This window comes from Meriones unguiculatus, chromosome 17 (genome assembly GCF_030254825.1).
Source record: "Meriones unguiculatus strain TT.TT164.6M chromosome 17, Bangor_MerUng_6.1, whole genome shotgun sequence".
In the NCBI taxonomy this organism is placed as follows: domain Eukaryota; kingdom Metazoa; phylum Chordata; class Mammalia; order Rodentia; family Muridae; genus Meriones; species Meriones unguiculatus.
This window is the reverse complement of record NC_083364.1, coordinates 22,695,472-22,713,548: the sequence shown is the minus strand read 5'-3', so window position 1 is coordinate 22,713,548 and position 18,077 is coordinate 22,695,472. Positions and strand designations below refer to the sequence as shown.

At 54.8% G+C, this 18,077-nt stretch overlaps 1 protein-coding gene across 1 annotated transcript; it reads left to right on the top strand.

The window, feature by feature from the left end:
* Window positions 1–338: 338 nt before the first annotated feature.
* Prodh (proline dehydrogenase 1) lies at window positions 339–17,920 on the top strand. Its single transcript, XM_021626201.2, has 14 exons — window positions 339–627; window positions 4,811–5,019; window positions 7,969–8,003; window positions 8,483–8,632; window positions 9,451–9,515; window positions 9,695–9,811; window positions 10,172–10,251; window positions 11,132–11,213; window positions 12,454–12,546; window positions 12,815–12,961; window positions 13,951–14,126; window positions 16,271–16,369; window positions 17,170–17,258; window positions 17,366–17,920. The coding sequence occupies exons 1-14, from the start codon at window positions 358–360 to the stop codon at window positions 17,551–17,553; spliced, it is 1,800 nt and encodes a 599-aa protein (XP_021481876.1). The 5' UTR covers window positions 339–357; the 3' UTR covers window positions 17,554–17,920.
* The last annotated feature ends 157 nt before the right edge of the window (window positions 17,921–18,077 follow it).

Genomic DNA, 18,077 nt, shown 5'->3' with positions numbered 1-18,077 from the left:
CTCTGGACCCGCAAGGCCAGCCTGTGGACAGGAAGATCCCAGAGCTGAAACGTCCGGTGCCCAAGGGTCAGGGTTTTGGGGGCCAGGAGAGGCAAAGCTGGGGGTGGGCTCTGGAGGAGTAGTGTCTGCGGGCCGCGGAGGCGTGGTCAGGCACGGGAAACACGCCAAACCGGAGCGCCAGGGAAGGCTTCAGGAGCAGACAGGGCTGCTTTCCGGGCTGGACAAGGCTCCTTAAAAAGGGAGTGGAGCCACGAATGGTAGGCGGGGCTTTCGAGAATGGGGCGTGTCCGGGGCGTGGCCTAGGGCGTGGCTGACGGACGGAATTTAAGCCTTCCGAGCGCGCGTTTTGGCTCCGCCATGGCCCTGAGGCGCGTCTTCCTGCCGCGTTCGGTGGCACCGCGCATCGCCGCCCTCTCAACGGAACCGAAGGCCCGCGAGCAGCCTCCCGCAAGCCCGGGGCCCGCGCGGGGATGCGGAGCGGCCGAACCTGTGCGGCGGCCTGTGCCGGTCGTGGACTTCACTAACACGGAGGAGGCGTACCGCAGCCGGCGGAGCTGGGAGCTGGCGCGCAACCTGCTAGTGCTCCGCCTGTGTGCGTCGCCGGTGCTGCTGGCGCACCACGAGCAGGTGCGCGGGAGGGTGGGCAGGTGGGCAGGAGCCGCGCGGGGACATCGGCGCGGCCAGCGGGTGACGGAGCTTGGAAGAGTCAGGCAGGGCCACTCAAGCGCGGTCCGAAGCGGGGGGCAGGCAGGGAAGAGGGCCGTTTCCTGCGTGCTTTTTCGGACCCTATGAAGTTTCCCACTTAGAAGCACTACCGGTTAGAAACACAGGCTGGAAGTGTTTAAGATCTGAGCCGCCACCTGTGCTAAATCGGGTGTCCTCCACGCGTCTCCAAGTTCGTCAAGACTGAAATGCTTCTGTAGGCTAGGACCCCAGAATTCCACCAGAATGACCACCCCACTCCCAAACACAGCTACTTCTCGAACAGTTTTGGGAAACGAGGAGACAAACTCCCCAGCTTTATTTTTTTTCCTCGTATGTTTACGTGTATTCTAAACACAGCCGAAGAGCCTGGATTTAGAAGCTTCTGATTCTTCTGCCTCCACTTGCCCAGCGCTCTTCTCTGATTAGAGGCCCGAGGGTAACACATCTACGCCTATGGTCCAGACAGCACCACAGCCTCTGTCTGCTTGCTGCCAGCCCAAACTGGAAGGCGGTGTAGAAGCGGGAGGTTCTCAGAGACTAGCAATCATGTAACTTTAAGCTGTAACATGGCAACTTTGAGAAGTGTGAGGGCCTTCAGCCAGTGTGAGGTGTTAGTGATGAGTTCTGTCAAGGTGCCTTCGATGTTTGTAAGGATACAGACTCATAGCGGGTAGTGACTTCTCAGGAGCTTGGAGGAGCTGGAGCAATTCTTAGAAGTTCGCTGAGGCCGCCCAGGTAGGGCTGATTTACACCCGGCAGCCATGTTGGGATGGAATTGAGGTGCTGGCCGGAATCCCTTGGAAGAACTTCATTGTAAACTTGGGAGCCTGCGAGTGAGTATAGGAGACCCTGGGAGGCTAGGTATGCGTGTGGCAGCAGAGAAGAAGGGTACACAGAGGGGAAGCGAGTATCAGGGACTTTGTGGAGGATCAGCATCAAGCCTGCAGCTGGAAGTGACCAGCCGGTACTGCTGCACCTCAGCCTGGAGGGAGAATGTAGCAAGCTGGGCAGGAACAACTTGAAGAGAGTGGGCAACCATGGGGTCCCATAGGTGCCTGCTTTTGCCTTTGGGACAGGATGAGCAGCCCAGTGGCTTTCAAGAAGGGAGAGAAGCGGAAGAGACAGCCTCTGGGCCATTTGCGCCTTACCCTGGGGCATTCATTACCAGCTGTCCAGCTGAGAAGCAGCATCCCTGGGGCCTGGGGATTGAGCCCCACACCTCTATGCCAGTCAGGGTACTGTGGTGACCAGGGGAGGGACATGTCACCTCCTTGGCTCTCTGGAGCCTGCTCTAGGTAGTGCTGGAGCTTGGGGATAATGCAGTAGATGCCTGGAGGAAGTAGAGAACACTATCCCTAGCCAGGAGCCATCTGTCCAGCCTGTGCCCTAGGAGTCTGTCTGTGATATCTGTGCTGAGATCATTGCTAATGGCTTTAATGCCCGCGGCTGAAGGAAACGGCACTCAGAAACCAGGCCCCAAGCCGAAGCTCTCCATAACAAGTCCTGGAACAGTGCCTCTCCACCTTCCTAGTGCTACAACCCTTTCAAACACAGCCCCTCATGCTGTGGTGACCCCCAATCATAAAATCAATTTCACTGCTACTTCATAATTTTGCTACTCCATGGATCATGTAAATACCTGAAATGTACCATATCTGATAAGGGATTCCTGAGAAAGGGTCGTTTGATCCCCAAAGGGTTCATGAGTCTAGACTGATGGGCTAGACTGAGAACAGTCCTCATTCTCTGGCTGGAGGAATAGTTATGCTGAGCCACCCAGGCCATGCGGCTACGTGGCTGTGCCTGGGACAGTGGGTCGCCAGGCTTGTTTTGAGGGGCTGTATGCCACAGAAGCTGAGATAGGAAGTGCCACCCAGGGTTAGTGCTCTGCTGGGGACCATGAAGCATCCCATTTGACAAGAACTGAGAACAACAGTCAGGCTCTCTTTGACTGTTGATTGGAAGCTGGGGCAAGAGAAGAGACTGAATGCAAATGGCACTGGTTCTTTGGGGCCAGACAAGAGAAATGGTTTTACCGTCATCATTTTCTAGACATCGCTTGAGGCTTTCCTATGGTTTGTAGTGGTGTGTGTGTGTGTGTGCGCATTGTGTTTGTGTGTGATTGCATGTATGAGAGCACAAGCTTCTTCAGGTGCTGTCCATTATATTTTTATTTTTGAGACGGGGTTTCTTTGTCAGACTTTTAAGAAGTTGTTTTTGAGCCAGCTTCTCTCTGCAGCCCCGGCTGTCTTAGAACTTACCACATAGGGCAGAGACCTGCCTCTCTCTGCCTCCTGAATGTTGAGATTAAAGGAGTGTGCTATCAAGTCTGACTCCTTTTAAGGCAGGTTTGGTTTTATCTTTTTAAGCTGGCTTGCATCTTGTCATGTAGGTTAGGCTGGGTAATCAGTGAGCTCCAGGAACTTAGCTGTCTCTGCCTCCCTAGGGCTGGGACCTCAAGCGTATACCACCTCATGTGGGCTATGAGGGTCAAACTCCAGGCAAGCTCATCATAACTGAGCATCTCCACAGTCATCTTTCCTTGTGAGATGTAGTCCAGGCTGGCCTCGAACTCCTGATCTTCTGTAATTCACCACCACATGCTGAATTACAGAAGCACGTCACCATGCCTGGCTTGTTTTGAGTCTTCTGCAGTGAAAGTAATTACTAGTGTAAGTCTGTAAATTTTCAAAGGATCCGCTCGCCTGGATAGGAGGCAGTGCTGCCCTGAGCTCAGGTAGTGACAGCCCAGGGCCTAAGGGACATCCAGATGCATGTGAAGTGGTGGCTTGGCTCTGGAGTCCACTTTAAAATTGCCAACCCTACCTGTGTGTGTCCACCATTCTCAGTGACCGGGGTGAGACTGCACGTGGCCATACCCTCATATAGCCTCCTCCCATGGAAAGCAGGTCAGGGTGTTTTAATCAGAGGTTATAACTCTCTTGATAAACGCAGTGCCAGGTCCTGCATGGAGGCCCATCATCCAGTGGCAGGGCCATGATGGGGAAGGTGTTTGACTTGCAAATGTTTCTACTTAGACTAAAAGGGGGTTCCCCACACGGGAGAGGGTTCATTGTCCATGGGGCTTGAAGAACCCCAGGCTTTTCCTTTCTTGGAGCTGAGTTGGAAGGGCAAAAGTAGACACAGGGACTTCTACACTGTGTACATGGGGTTGCGTCTGAGCACTCGGGAGTTTGCTTGTCACCATTCTCTGCTGCCCTCCCCCCATGGAAAGCTGCCCTTCCCCTTGCTCTCCATTTCATGGTCTTGCCTGGCTGAGCAGCCTCCTTCCTGAATCTGGGTTAGGAAATATCCCCTAGCCCAGCCCACAATACCTCGTGTCAGTCTGCTTTCATGGTGGAGGAGGGACCCTGTTGCTGCTTCTCCTTGGTCGTCTCCCGTGATGTGTGCGTCCTTCCCTTTCCCCCTGGGGTCTAAGGAAGGCTTCCAGTAATGTGACCTGGGATGAGGGGTGACAGGGAAAACATGGCTGGCAGCATGCAGCCGTCTGTTTCAGGTCATGTCTGTCAGGGTAGCTGGTTAGCTCTGGGAAAACTTCCATTTTATGGTGTCTGGTGGACAGACAGACCTCTCTCCAGCCATTTGAATCTTGGGTGTAGCCACTGCTCAGCAGCTGTGTGAGGGCTGGCCTCACACCAAGCCCCGTTCTGGTGGGTTAGAATGAGAACAAATCGTGAGAGAGAGCTCCTTCTTGAGAGTTACCTCTGTGTTGTCTCCACATACACCCCCTCCCTCCATTTAAATGTCACGGAAATGCCTACTGCTGCCTCTGGGGAGACTGGATCCTCCTTTACCCAAGGGTGATCCATGAGCCAGCCCCCTTGGGGCAGAGCTGTAAGGGGAGCCTGTGCTGAGAGCCTCAGAGAGCCAGCACTGGAGAAGTGGCCCTGTGATCTTCCCATGCTGGCCTGGATAAGGACTGGCTTGCAGTGGCTGAGAAAACAGCAGCCTGCTCTGAGTGGCCTCTACAAACTATGTCGTGCAGGGATGTGGCATAGGGTGAAATGGGGAGGATCGAGCAGGAGCCTTGCCAGGATGGGGGCAGGGATAGGTGGCCAGACAGCCGCTCCCCTTTGTCTTTCAGTTGTTCACTGTTGCCAGGAAGCTTCTGGGCCAGAGGATGTTCGAAAGACTAATGAAGATGACCTTCTACGGCCATTTTGTGGCTGGCGAGGACCAGGAGTCTATCAAGCCTCTGATCCGGCACAATAAAGCCTTTGGCGTTGGCTTTATCCTAGACTATGGACTGGAGGACGACCTGAGCCCCGAGGAGGCGGAGCGCAAGGAGATGGAGTAAGGCCTGCTTTTCTGGTGTTGCAAGGCACAGCTGTGACCCTGCAGTGCACCACTGGGTTTCAGCCTCAGCTATCGGGTGGCCAAGGCCCGGACAGCCTTTGATCAGCAGCCAGCTGCCCTCATGGGTTGTGTCTAGAATGCTTGCTTCCTGCAGACAGGAGCACTGTGCCTTTGTGGGCCGGCGCCAGAGGAGGGTTGAGGGAAAGATCTATAGACTCCACCTCAGGCCGTATCCAGCTCACTTCGTAGTCCTGTGCAGTTTGAGGCTGTAGTTTTGCATTTTAAGTGGTTGGAAAATACTTAAACAAGGTATTTAGTGTTTTGTGATACAAATACTATATAAAATTCACATTGCCTTTGCAGTTTCCGTGGTGTAAGCCTGTAGCCCCTGAGGCTGAGAATATGTGCTACTCAGCCCCTCACAGAAGCATTTGGTACCCCCCCCCCCACTTCCTGCTCTGCTACAATCTCTCTTTCCAAGGATTCCTGAGTGGCTGACTGGGCCTGCAGGTTCCAACTAGTCCTCAAATAGTTTCCTGATCTGCAGATGGCTGTGCCCGCAGGGCGTAGAACCTTGCTGACTGGGTCCAGCCAGGTTCCCGTAGTCAGGAGAATTGTAGCAGGCAGTATTATAGTGTGACAGGGCAGCCTGGAGACTCCTCCTGCTGGCACCAACTTGCTGCAAGGCCTTTCACCAGGCAGCGAGTAGAAAGCACAGCTCATGGACCTGCCCTCTTGGCAACAGGACAGAGTGGCCTTATTCTGCCTCTGAGGTGGTGGCTGACTCACCAGGGGCCTGTGCAAAACCAGCCCTTTCTTTGCAAAGTGCTGCTGCCTGTCATCCCCCGCAGACAAGCCCTTGCCTGGGTTTTGGGTCCCAGGTCTCTGGCTGCAGCAACAACATGTGAAATCTAGGACAGGCCCTGTCAGACCTTTGACTTTACCCTACTCCTCCCTCCCCAGGTGGCTAACAGGAGGGGTTGGACAGAGGCAGTCATGTGAGGCCATTGGCCCTGAGAACAGAATGTCCGAGCCTGGCCCCGGCCTGGGGAGCCCAGCCTTGTGATTGGCCATTCCGAAGGCGGGGTAACTCAGCCCCAACATCCCCTGTGAACCTTAGGGATGCCTGGGGATTTGGCTGCAAGCCTTTTCCAAGGCTGCTGTTGAATAACCAAACGGATCCCACAGCCAAAGCCTCGATAGGGGAGCATGGAGTGTTCTCACCAGAGACCAGCTGGCTGTGAGAGGCAGTGGTGGGCCTGCTTGCCCTACCTGCTTGCAGGATCTACTCTTGTCTGTGCCTGTCTGTTGGCTGCTCAGTTTGTGGTGGCTGCTTGTCGCATAGCAGCTTTGCTTGGGTTCTGAGACATCAGAAATAGACCCTTCAAGATCTAATAGTGCCCAGCTGTGCTGCCTGCCGCCCACCCCGCAGCCTCAGAAGAGGGAGAGCTGTCACTCCGTGACAGTGTTCTGAGTCTGTACTGGGGAGCTCCACGGGCCACAGGGGAGAAGAGAGCTTGCAGGGGCCACTGGTTGCACCTGACCCGGAGTGACCAGCTCCTCAGACCCTTGTGTGGGGAGCTACTTGAGGGTTCTTTGCGGGACAGACGTCCAAAGATCGAGGCCCATCCCTAGCTAATGGAAGAAGGCACAAAACACACAGAGACCAGGCCTGGCAGTCATACCTGCTGGTTAAAACACATTGTGGGCTGTAGGGTTATACAACCAACCTCCTCATCAGGGGTCACTGAGGATCTGAGTGTCCTTCCTTGATAGGTTTCTGCTCAGGGAGGACTGTGCCCGCCTCTGCACTGATAGCCCTCAGGGGACGTTTGTCTGGTTGTACCTGAGGCCACTCTTACGGAACCCATATCCTCCAGGGACACACGGTGACACACGGGGACCGCCTGCTTCCTCATTACAGACTCAGAGCATTGTCACCAAATGACATTTCATCCTCTTTTCCTGCTACACATTATCAGCATGAGATAGATGGGGCAGTACCTGTCTGCCTAGCTTCTGTCCCCTGGGCTGTGGGCCTTGTGGGTTGAGGTGTTTGTGGGGCTCCCCAGACACCCAACCCCACCATGATTTCTAGCTCAAAGTCTCCAGATAAGGGCCCTGGGACAAGGGAGGAGGGCCCAGGACAGGGGAGGATGGCCCAGGTTTACTTGAATAGTGAGGTTCCTTGATGGATAAGGCTCATTGATGGTAAGACCTGAAAGGTGCAATTGACCGTCTCTGCTACTTGCTCTGAAGAAACACTGTCATTTCCTGTGAGGGGCCTCAGCATCCTGCCCTGGTGAGGACTTGATATCTCCGAGTATGATGGGGACCTGAGGGTTTTTGTTGTTGTTGTTTTTGTTTTCTTTTTTGAGACAGGTTTTTTTCTGTGATAGACCAGGCTAGCCTTGAACTCAGATATTTGCCTGCTTCTGTCTCCTGATTGCTGGAATTAGGAAGGCACCACCCCCACCCGGCCTGAGGTTTTCAATTAGGTGATAAGAAGGACTCATTTGCATCTTCTAAGAAAATTTCTGGTTGCTGTTTGGAAAATAAGCCTAAGTCGTAGGGTGGGAGCAGCCAGGGCGTTGTGGTGCTCTGTTCTGGAGACCATAGATATTGGGGTGGAGGCCAGAGCAAGGAGGTATTGTTGCTGGATTGGAGTCCTTTGTTCAAGGTGGCTTCTGTCCCTGTTCCTTGCCTTGCCTGACCTCACGAGTAAGGAAGGCTGCACCCACAGGAAGCCTGAGGTTCGTGAGGGCACGACCCCTCCCTGGCCCAGGTGGTCATGCCAGGCCTGAGGAAGGGCTAGGTTAATCCAAGTTGGTCTGTTTCCTTGAACTAGCCTTCTGTTGGGTTCAAGGTCAGGTCCAAGGCTCAGCTGCCTCCTGGTGACCAGCACCTCAGGTGGCATAACTGACCTTTGCCTCCTCTGTCCTGCAGGTCGTGCACCTCTCAAGTAGAGAGAGACGGCACTGGTGAGTTTAGGAACCAGTTCTCTCCTCACCCCAACACACAGTCTGGTGGCCCAGGAAATATCCGGGCTTAGGGCCTGTGCCAGCGTTTGGGCAAAGGACAAGGTCAGAGGCAACTTCCTGTGGCTGGAGCTATGGTCCTGGCTCTCTGCATCCTCACATACCTGCTGAGATGCAGGCTCCTCCAGGCAGACTTAGCCTCCTTGGCCTTCAGTAGGCCACAGTCCAGGCCTTTGTGATGGAGGCTCAACTTTCATGGCCTTTTCTTTGCCCCCATGATGATGTTTAACACTGGGGAGCCAAGTGTGGGGAGGGGGCGACAGGGGCTGTCAGGAGGGCAGCTTCAGGATGCTCAGCGAGGCCTGTTTGGGGGTTGTAGGCTCTGGATGCTGGCCTATGTATGTTGGGGTGGGCAGGATGTTGAAGATGAAGCTCTGAGCCAGGCTGGCATCCCCAATAAGGCCATGTATCTACCTTCTCAGGCACAAATAAGAGGGAGAAGCAATACCAGCTCCACCCCGCCTTTGGAGATCGCAGAGATGGTGTCATCAGTGCCCGTACCTACTTCTATGCCAATGAAGCCAAGTGTGATAACTACATGGAGAACATACTGAAGTGCATTGAGGCCTCAGGTGGGCTCCCCTGCATTGCTAGCTGCTGGGCAGCACCGTGGGCTTCGGAGGAGGCTAGGGCTGGAGTAAAGGGCTATGCTCAGGACCTTTAGGGACTGTGAGGTTTCCAGTGCTTCCCGAGGGTCCTGGCAGCTCCTGAAGGGCACCTTCTGCTGTGCCCTTGCTCCTGTGCATGCTCCTACCCTGGACCTGGACCTGCATATGCTGTCCTGATACTGGAATCCCCACCCCTCAGGTTTAGGCTCCATCCTCTGTGACTGGTAACCCCTTGTTATGGGAGGACTGCGGGTGGGGAGGCCAGTTAAACCATGAGGTCACTGGTGCCCTAGGGTCCCAGGGGTCCTGCTCGTGTGGCGGTGGGTCCCACACCTCCGCATGCATTGCACTTCTCAAGGCATAATACTAGTAAGCAGTTGCTTTCCAGACTGGGCAGCCAGTGTTGTCAGTACACTTTGGCATTTGCTGAGGGGCACCTGCTTATTCCCTGACTGCTCTCCCTGGGGTTGTGTGGCTCGGCCCCTACTCCAAGGGCATATCTGTGTTCTGTGCCCCACAATAGTGCTGAAGGCATTAGAAAGAAACTGAGCCAAGGAGCCCACCAGCAATGTGCAGGTCTCTCTGGCTTCTTTGTCTGGTGTGGCAGAGCCTTTGGAACAGCCATGCGCAAGGGCGTTCAGGGGACTGGGTATCACTGTGGGTAGGAGCTGGCTGCAGGGCTAGTTTTGAAGAACAGGGAGCTGGACAGTGCACCTGGTCCTTCCTCTGATTCAGGCGTCCGTCTCCGAGGCACTCATGGCTCTTCCTTTGGCTTCTGACAGGCGGAGCCAGTGACGGTGGTTTCTCGGCCATTAAGCTCACTGCACTGGGGAGACCACAGTTTCTGGTAAGTGGTGGCGCATTTGGTCTGCAGACACCCTGCAGATCCTGGGGCTGCCGTGTGCCCAGAAAGACTGCAGATGTGCTCAGAGTTTGGTAGCTGTGAGCTGGGGCTACGGAGGTGGCCCAAGGGCTGGATGGAGGAGCTGGGCACACCTGCAGTGGGGCTCACACCTGCACTGGCAGCTGCAGTTCTCAGACGTGCTGACCAGGTGGAGACGGTTCTTCCAACAAATGGCTGCAGAGCAGGGACAGGCTGGCCGCGCTGCTGTGGACACGAAGCTGGAGGTGGTGGCGCTCCAGGTGAGTGCCCCTCCCTCTTCCCCTGAAACTGTGTACAGTGGCCACGGGGGGGGGAGAGGCAGGGGTTCCTGGAGCTGTTTGCAGGTAGCGCTGGGGCAGGAGGTGGAGGGGGCGGGAGGAAACAGTGCTGCGGTTGGCATTCTGGGCAGCCCCGCTGTCTACAGAGTATGGCTGGGAGGGTGGCCGATGTGGGGAGTGACAGAGACAGGAAAGGTCACAGCCAGCTGGGAGTAGAAATGAGGGCCTGGAATGAGTCCTGCTGTCAGATGATGTGATACTGTCAAGCAGGTGCGTAGTGGGGGTGGCTGCCAGTGGTCCTCCAGAGACGGCGGTACTGACTCTGCCTTCTCATTTCTCAAGGAAAGCATCGAAAAGATGGGTATCGCGTCCAGGGCCGAGATTGAGAGGTGGTTCACACCAGAAACGCTGGGAGTGTCTGGGTAAGGGCCGACCTCCACCCCTGGATAGTCACAGGCTCAGCAGAGCCCCAGGAGCTTCTGTTCCTGGTCACCTCCCAGGAAAGGATGGGCCAGGGGAGTGACGGTGTCAAGGGAAGTGCTTCCTGAAATTATTGAACAATAATAGTGAGCCGAGAGTGCATGGAGACAGGCAGCAAGCACAGAAGACATTTCTTAGAGAACGACCTGAGTCCCAGCGCAGGTTCCTAAGAGCCACACTGGCAGGTAGAGGTAAAACCCCATGTCCCACCCTTTAGGCAGAGGCTGGGACTGAAGTCACCAGGAGCCCCCACTCAAGTCAGGATGCGGGCTGGAGGTAGAGCCAGTGGCACTCAGACGGCCCTGCACATTAGCCTGGCCAGCCTCTTGGAGTGAGGGCTGCTTTCTGCCTAGCCTTGCATTTTTGACTCTTCTGCAAGTCTAGTCTGGCCATAGAATTCTCTGTGTTTTTATTGCTACTGACCCATTGCAAAAATGGTCATGCTTTGGCTCTCTGAGAGCAGCATTCTTTTTTTTTTTTTTTCTGTCTGTCTCTCTCTCATTTGTTTTTCAAGACAGGGTTTCTCTGTGTAGCCTCAGCTGTTTTGGCACTCACTCTGTAGACCAGGCTGACCTTGAATTCACAAGAGATCCACCTGCCTTTGCCTTCTGGGTGGTGGAATTAAAGGCATGTGCCACCATGGCTGGCTGGCAAATATTCAGTTTGTTTGTTTTTTTTTTAATTAAACTGGGGTGGTTTGTGAAGGTTGAGTTTGGGAGCAGTCTTTTGAGGAATGGGCTCATGTGTGTTGAAGACCCCAAACACCCCAGTATCTGTGGGTAAGCCAGGCCTCCTGCTCTGCTGACATGCCTCATCCCTCAGCACTGTGGACTTGCTGGACTGGAACGGCCTCATTGACAGCAGGACCCAGCTCTCCAGGCATCTGGTGGTCCCCAATGTGCAGGTACCTCTTCCCACCCCAGTCCCACTGTCTGCCTACCCCGGGGACTCACTGTGACCCCACCACAAAGACAAACCCAGTGTCCACGGTGCTCGGTGGTGCAGGGACCCCTGTGGGCCCTTACACACAAGGAGAGGACGGGTGTCTAGAGGGAAGGTCTTCCCCAGCCCACCTGGTCCTGTGTGTCTTGAGAGCTGAACAGGGTCCAACTTGGTAGTTCTTGTCTGGGGTCTCCTGGTTAGGCCAGGTGGTCAAGGAGGTGCCCTGATCACATGTGTGGAAGGTGATGCTGGCTGTCATCCGGACTTTCTGCCCAACATGGTGGCTGGGCCCCCAAAGCGTCCGCTGAGATGAAGGCCAGGCAGAGCTGCATCAGCTTTTGCAGCCTGCTCTGAGCAGTCATAGCACTTTCAGCTTTGCTAAGTGAGTTGCCAGTGTGGCCTGTATTCAGGGGAAAGAGCTTGTTTGGGGGAGGAACAAAGTATCCTGCAGATGTTTCTTCTGTGAGTGTCCCCAGCCCCCGAGACAGAGGGCCCACCCCAAACTTTGAGCCACCGTCCTGGAACCTCAGGATGCAGTGTGTTCATTAAATCACTGCTCCAAGGTCACCGGCCGACTTTGGCAAGTGGTGTTTGTGCTCAGTGAAGCGAGGCTGCTGGGATCGCTGAAATGATGGCTCAGTAGCATTGTGGGAGCATCCTGGGTCACAGCTGCAGGAGGAGCGGGAGACCTCTGCTGCACAGGGTGTCCAGGGGCATCCTGCCAGTTTTCATCACCAGTCCACCACTGACCTGTCTGGCTCCTTGAAGGACACATTTTGGTCCCATGCCGAAATTTGAGTAGTACTCCATAGCCATGGTTCCTTTTGAGCCTTTTCTATTCCAAGTGGAGCCTTCCGGTTCATTGGGGTTCCTTTGATTCTCTGGCTCCCTACAGTGGCAAAACTCTTTCAGGGGCCTAGGGAGGCCATAGAGATAAATTCCTGGAGGAACAGGCCTGCGTGCGCGTGGTGCTGCTTATATGGGCACAGCTTTCCTCATGGGTAGGACAGCGGGCTGGCTGGTGCTCAGCTTGGGGCATTTTTGTCACTGTATCTAACTGGTTTAAGGCAAGGTACTGAGAGATGGCCTCTGATCCACAAGGGGCAGGAGGGTGGGCAGAAGACATCACTGCTGAAAGGGGAATCCGGCCTCAAGGAGGAGCACTGTGGCCCCCAGTGGCCTGACTTCTGCTGGACTCTCAGACAGGCCAGCTGGAGCCCCTGCTGTCACAGTTCACTGAGGAGGAGGAACAGCAGATGAAGAGGATGCTGCAGAGGATGGACGTGCTGGCCAAGGTATGAACAGCCATGTGTGCACACATGATGGTGTGTGTATGTCTGTGTGTCTGTATGTGCTGGCCAAGGTGTGAGCAGCTGTGTGTGCGTTGTGTCTGTGTGTTTGTATGTGCTGGCCAAGGTGTGAGCAGCTGTGTGTGGGATAGATGTGCTGGCCAGATTGTGAGTGAGCAGCTCTAAGTGTATGAGCTGGGGGGGCGGGGGGGGGGCGCAGAACATTAGGGCATCTTCAACTTGGAGCTACAGACCCTTCCTATGTACCTCACAGAAAGCCAAAGAGGCGGGTGTGCGGCTGATGATAGATGCTGAGCAGAGCTACTTCCAGCCGGCCATCAGCCGTCTGACCCTGGAGATGCAGCGCAGGTTCAATGTGGATAAGCCGCTCATCTACAACACTTTCCAGTGCTACCTCAAGGTACGGCTGTCCCCAGCGCTTGCCTCTAGACCCTCTCAGGGGCAGTGTGACTCACCACCGGTGGGGATATGCCTTTCTGTGGAACCATGCAGAGGCCCAGAGCAGCACAGCCAGCACAGGGGGAGGAACAAGCAGGCTACTACCCTGTTCTCAGTTCCTCTATCTAGGAACCGGGCCCTGACCAGTGGCCACACCCAGCCTCCAAGGAGAAGCTGGGGCCAAGGTGCCAGTTGCAAAGGACTACCCTGGACCCTGCCTGTGGCGAAGTCAAGAGAATGTGTGGTCTGGCAAGATGGCTCAATGACCCCTCGCTCTGCAAGCCTTCTAACCTGAGTTTGATCCCCAGATCCAGTGCCCTTTACTTCCACCTGTGCATGAGGGTGCCCTGCCCCCAGTAATAGCACAAAATGCAAATAAGTGTGTGGGGACAGAAGACAAGGAGCTCTTTCAGGATGTGCTGGGCCCTTCCGAAGACTTCGTAGCTGACTCCGTCCATTATTTTTTTTTATCACAGGACCTTAAGATTTTAAAAACAAAAAATTCTGTAGACTCCCCTAGAAGATTTGACAGGGCTGAAGAGGCAGCCATGGGAGCACAGAAAAACTCCAAACCTGGCCCCTCAGCCTGAGATGGTTCCATTGCGGGGGTTCATGGGGACACCGTGTGTATGGGGCAGCTCCAGATGTGGCAACTTGTTCTTAACCGGCCAAGGTGCCTCCGAAGCACACAGTAACTCCAGGCCTCTGGATCAGCCGGATCAGCCGCTCACAGGGCCATCTCAGGCTACATGGAGGAGGTGTAGGTGCCCCACTGTCACTTTCCCCTGGTGACAGAAGTTTGTCTCCCAGGTCCTTTGAGCGGCATGGCCCTCAGGCAGTCACTGGTTGGCCTGGGCACTTTAAGCTGGTAATACACGAGGCAGGGAGCCCCCATGCTGCCACCAGTGTGGGGGCGGGTCACTCATTTTGGGGCTGGGCTTGGCCTTGCAGGATGCCTATGACAATGTGACCATGGATATGGAACTGGCTCGCCGTGAGGGCTGGTGCTTTGGGGCCAAGCTGGTACGTGGTGCATACATGGCCCAAGAGCGTGCCAGGGCAGTGGAGATCGGCTATGAGGATCCCATCAACCCCACATACGAAGCCACCAATGCCATGTACCACAGGTAAGGCCTCCTGTGTCTTTTCTGGGTGATGCCCGAGACCCTCGGTCCTGAGTGTGACTGGCCCCTTCAGGCAAAAGCCAGTTCCTGCGGGCAAAGGTGCTATTTTTTCTGCTGTCATATCATTTTTCCAACAAAACATCAACATTTTCCTCTTTTGACTATGGAGAAGTACTGGCCTCTCTGCTCCCAGTTGCCTGCTGCTGACACTTATAACAACAGATAACAGCTCGTGTATGTAGAATGCTTGCCTAACTTGCCTGAAGCCCTGGATTTTCACCCCAGTACCACACAAACCAGGCATGATGGTGCACGTGTTTAATCCTAGCACTTGGGAGGAAGCAGAAAGATCAATAGTTAAAAGTCATCCTCTGCTTCAAAGTGAGTTTGAAATCAGCCTGGGAAACGTGAGATGTGAGGGGGAGGGGAAAAGACCCATCCCAGGTGCCTGGCGTGCCCTTTGTGGCTGGCTCAATCTCTGTTTCAGCTCACTTGGCAGCCAACAACAGTGGCACACCTGGTCTTTCTGCTCTTATCGCTGGGACTGTTTGTGCGGTTGTTCTGAACTCTGTTGCTGTGCTTTCAGTTTTGGATGAATTTATTAAGCGTCTAGCAAACAAAAGTAAAAGAGATAGCAAGTTACAGGTAGAAAGAAGCAGCAGAGAGAGAGAGTAAAACATTACCAAACGACAGGCTCACAGTGCCGAGCAGAGACGGCAGGAGTAGCTCAGTCAAGAGAGCAAACAAAAGATAATGGAGGGGGTGTGCACACAACCAGCAGAAACGACTGGGAAGCCACTTACGCTGGAGCTGATGAAAAACTCTAGACACAGCCATTTTCTCTGCAAGACCAGCTTCCGCCTTTCCCGCTGTAAACGTCTCACATTATGAGATAAACAGAGTCAATTTTAACTTCCAGCTGTTAAGGATACCCTGTTTTTAACACTCCCTCTCATGGTGACAGAACCAAGGGGCCAGCCTGAAAGATAACGAGGGTTTAGAGGACTTCCAGATAAAAACATGCTTTGTTCTGGAGAGTGTCAGGGTCAACCCCATTCCAGAGCTAGCGTCTCAGCGACCTCGAACAGCACGTGACAGTGCACAAAACCTACCTTACCAGTGTGCACAGTCCAGCTTCCTGTCCACCTCCAGCCAGGCGCCGTGCTTGCTTATTGCACATCTGATGCCCTGTCTCCTTGGACTCCCGTTTCTTGCCACATGCCAGTGTTTACACTGTATACTCTGTCCTCTGCCCATTTAATTACTCTGTCTCCTGTGTCAGCCGTCACCAGCACAGCACACCCAAGGTGTACGTTTTCAGACTCCACGGTCTCTTCTGGCCGCTGTAACAGGGACTCGCTGAATGCCCTGCCCCCGCTGCTGTACCCACACACAGCCACAGGTTGTGTCTGAGGGCGCAGCTGGAGCATATTTCTAGAAACCGACGTGTTGGGTCAGAGAGCACGTGTGCTGTCTAGCCTGGCAGTGCCCTTGGTGACAAGCACACTGAGACACTCTGCTGCTCAGTGATACCCACCCTCCCTGAGGCCTCCCACCCTCCCAGCCCTGATGGAATGTTGGTCCTTCCTTTTCATAGAGCATTGCTGCTGGGGGGCGGGGGCTGTAAACAGTGTCTATTTGCCCCAGATACGATGCCAACAATGGACTGATACCATCCAAATCTAGTTTGGTCAACCAATGTTTGTATACTGGGGTTACTTACATGAACAGGGGTGACTCAAAAGCAGTGGCATCTGTGAAAAGCACGCCCCAGCATAGAGGACAGCTCAGTGAAAGCTATGTCCCTGAGCATCCTAAACAACTTGCTGGCAGCTAAGCCCCCCACCTTGCTCCCGGCCCCCGGCAGTTGCTTACTGCCTTTCTAACCTTCGGAAGGGCCTTGTGACTGTGTAACTGTCTGGGTTTCCTGCACTGGTACGTTGAATCCCTACAGTAAATGTCCTTTCCTCCTTCCAGGTAGGAATGGTTCCCATACAACAGCTGGGGAGGCCACTGCTGCCACCTCCTCGTCTTCCTCATCCTCCTCAGCCTGGGGTCTACAATGCCTCTTTCCTCTGCAGAGCCAAGAGGGGTTCAGGTGGTGGTTGGCATGGGGCCAAGCTTAGGTAGGACTGTCCCTGTCCCAGGTGCCTTAACTATGTTCTGGAGGAGCTGAAGCACAACCCCAGGGCAGAGGTCATGGTGGCGTCCCACAATGAGGACACGGTGCGCTTTACACTGTGCAGGTAGGTTCTGCCAGCCTGCCGTGGAGGGTGTTGGACGTCTGCCCCAGCTACGCTAATAAAGTGTAGTGGAAGGAGGCTGAGGCAATGGCTGCAAAGTGCTGGCCGTGCAAGCATGAGGGCTGCTATTTGACTCAGAGCCCCTGTGAAAAAGCTGGGGCGTGGTGACATGAGCTTGCAACCCTAGCACTGGGGAGGCAGGGGCAAGATCCCTGGGGGCTTAGCCTAATCAGTGAGCCCTGGAGTTACCAGACTGTCCCAGAAACTCAGCAGGTATCTCCCAAGGAACAATGCCCAAGATGGTCCCTTGGTCACATGCATGTACATACGTGAACAGTATAGGCACGCATATATGAAATGCAGTGTAATCCACAGTCGTAGCTGTAAATTTTCTAGTAGTGAGGTTAAAAATGAAGTCATTTCAAAGTTTTGTGTTTTTTTTTTTTTTTAAGTCTTCACGATGTACACAGCATGTGAAAGTACGTCTTCATCTTCCATTCAACTGCAGCTGTGTGACAAGCAAGGGAAAATGAGGCAGGGCCGGGGGCTGTCAGTCACTAGAGCAAAAGCTCAGAGTGCTACAGGGGCCACAGGAGTTGGTGGAGGAGTCAGGGGTAGTGGAACGGGAAGGGGAAGGGCAGTTTGCTGTCCTGGCCTTCCCTGCGGGCAGGGAAGTTGTACTGGGAAGACCTGGCTAGCTGGAGTGGAGCGCATCCGTGCCCCACACCACAGGACAGAGGCTAGAGCGTAGGGGAAGGGGGAAGGAACTGGGGTGGGTCCTCACCAGCCTGGCCCCTTCACAGGATGGAGGAGTTAGGCCTGCATCCTGCTGATGGCCAGGTGTGCTTCGGACAGCTGCTGGGGATGTGTGACCAGATTAGCTTCCCACTAGGTAATGGGGTTGTCCTGGGAGGGCACGTGGTGGCGGGCACACCAAGCTGTGTGGACACTCATCACTATTGTGTGTCTGTGTGCGTGCGGGCGCGCGCGCATGTGCAGGCCAGGCAGGCTTTCCTGTGTACAAGTATGTACCCTACGGCCCTGTGATGGAGGTGCTCCCGTACCTGTCCCGCCGTGCCCTGGAGAACAGCAGCATCATGAAGGGTGCTCAGCGAGAGAGGCAGCTGCTGTGGCAGGAGCTCTGTAGGCGGCTGCGCACTGGAAGCCTCTTCCACCACCCGGCCTAGTCACTGCAGTGGCCTTTCCCACACCTGCTCCACTCAATGTGTTACCTCAGGGGCCTCAGGCAGGGCACAGCTGTGGGTTGGGCTGGGATTCTTAGCCCAACCTACCCTGACAGGGGTCACCCTTTTATGCCCAAGCCTTGGAGGCGCTGAGGTGGAGCTGCCCTCTGGGACTGCCTGCACCCCAGGAGCAGACACTGTGGTATGGGAGCTGCCCCACTGATCTTCTGAGTAGGCACTGACCACCTCTGCAGGCTGCAGAGTTCCAGTCCAGAACTACCTTCTGCCTGGGTCTAGCCCACCTTCCCTGTGGTGGGCAGAGGACAGACTGGGAAGCCTGTTTAGTCAATAAATGGTCCTGTAATTGAGAGCCATGACCTTTCTCTGGCTGCCTGGCACATGAAGTCAGCCCTGGGCATCAGAGGCCATGCCAATCCAGTCACTGGAACAATACCCCCTGCTGGCTGCAGTGACAACCTCTTGCATTCCACATCCCAGCCCATGGATTCTGGATGAGTGCAGGAAAC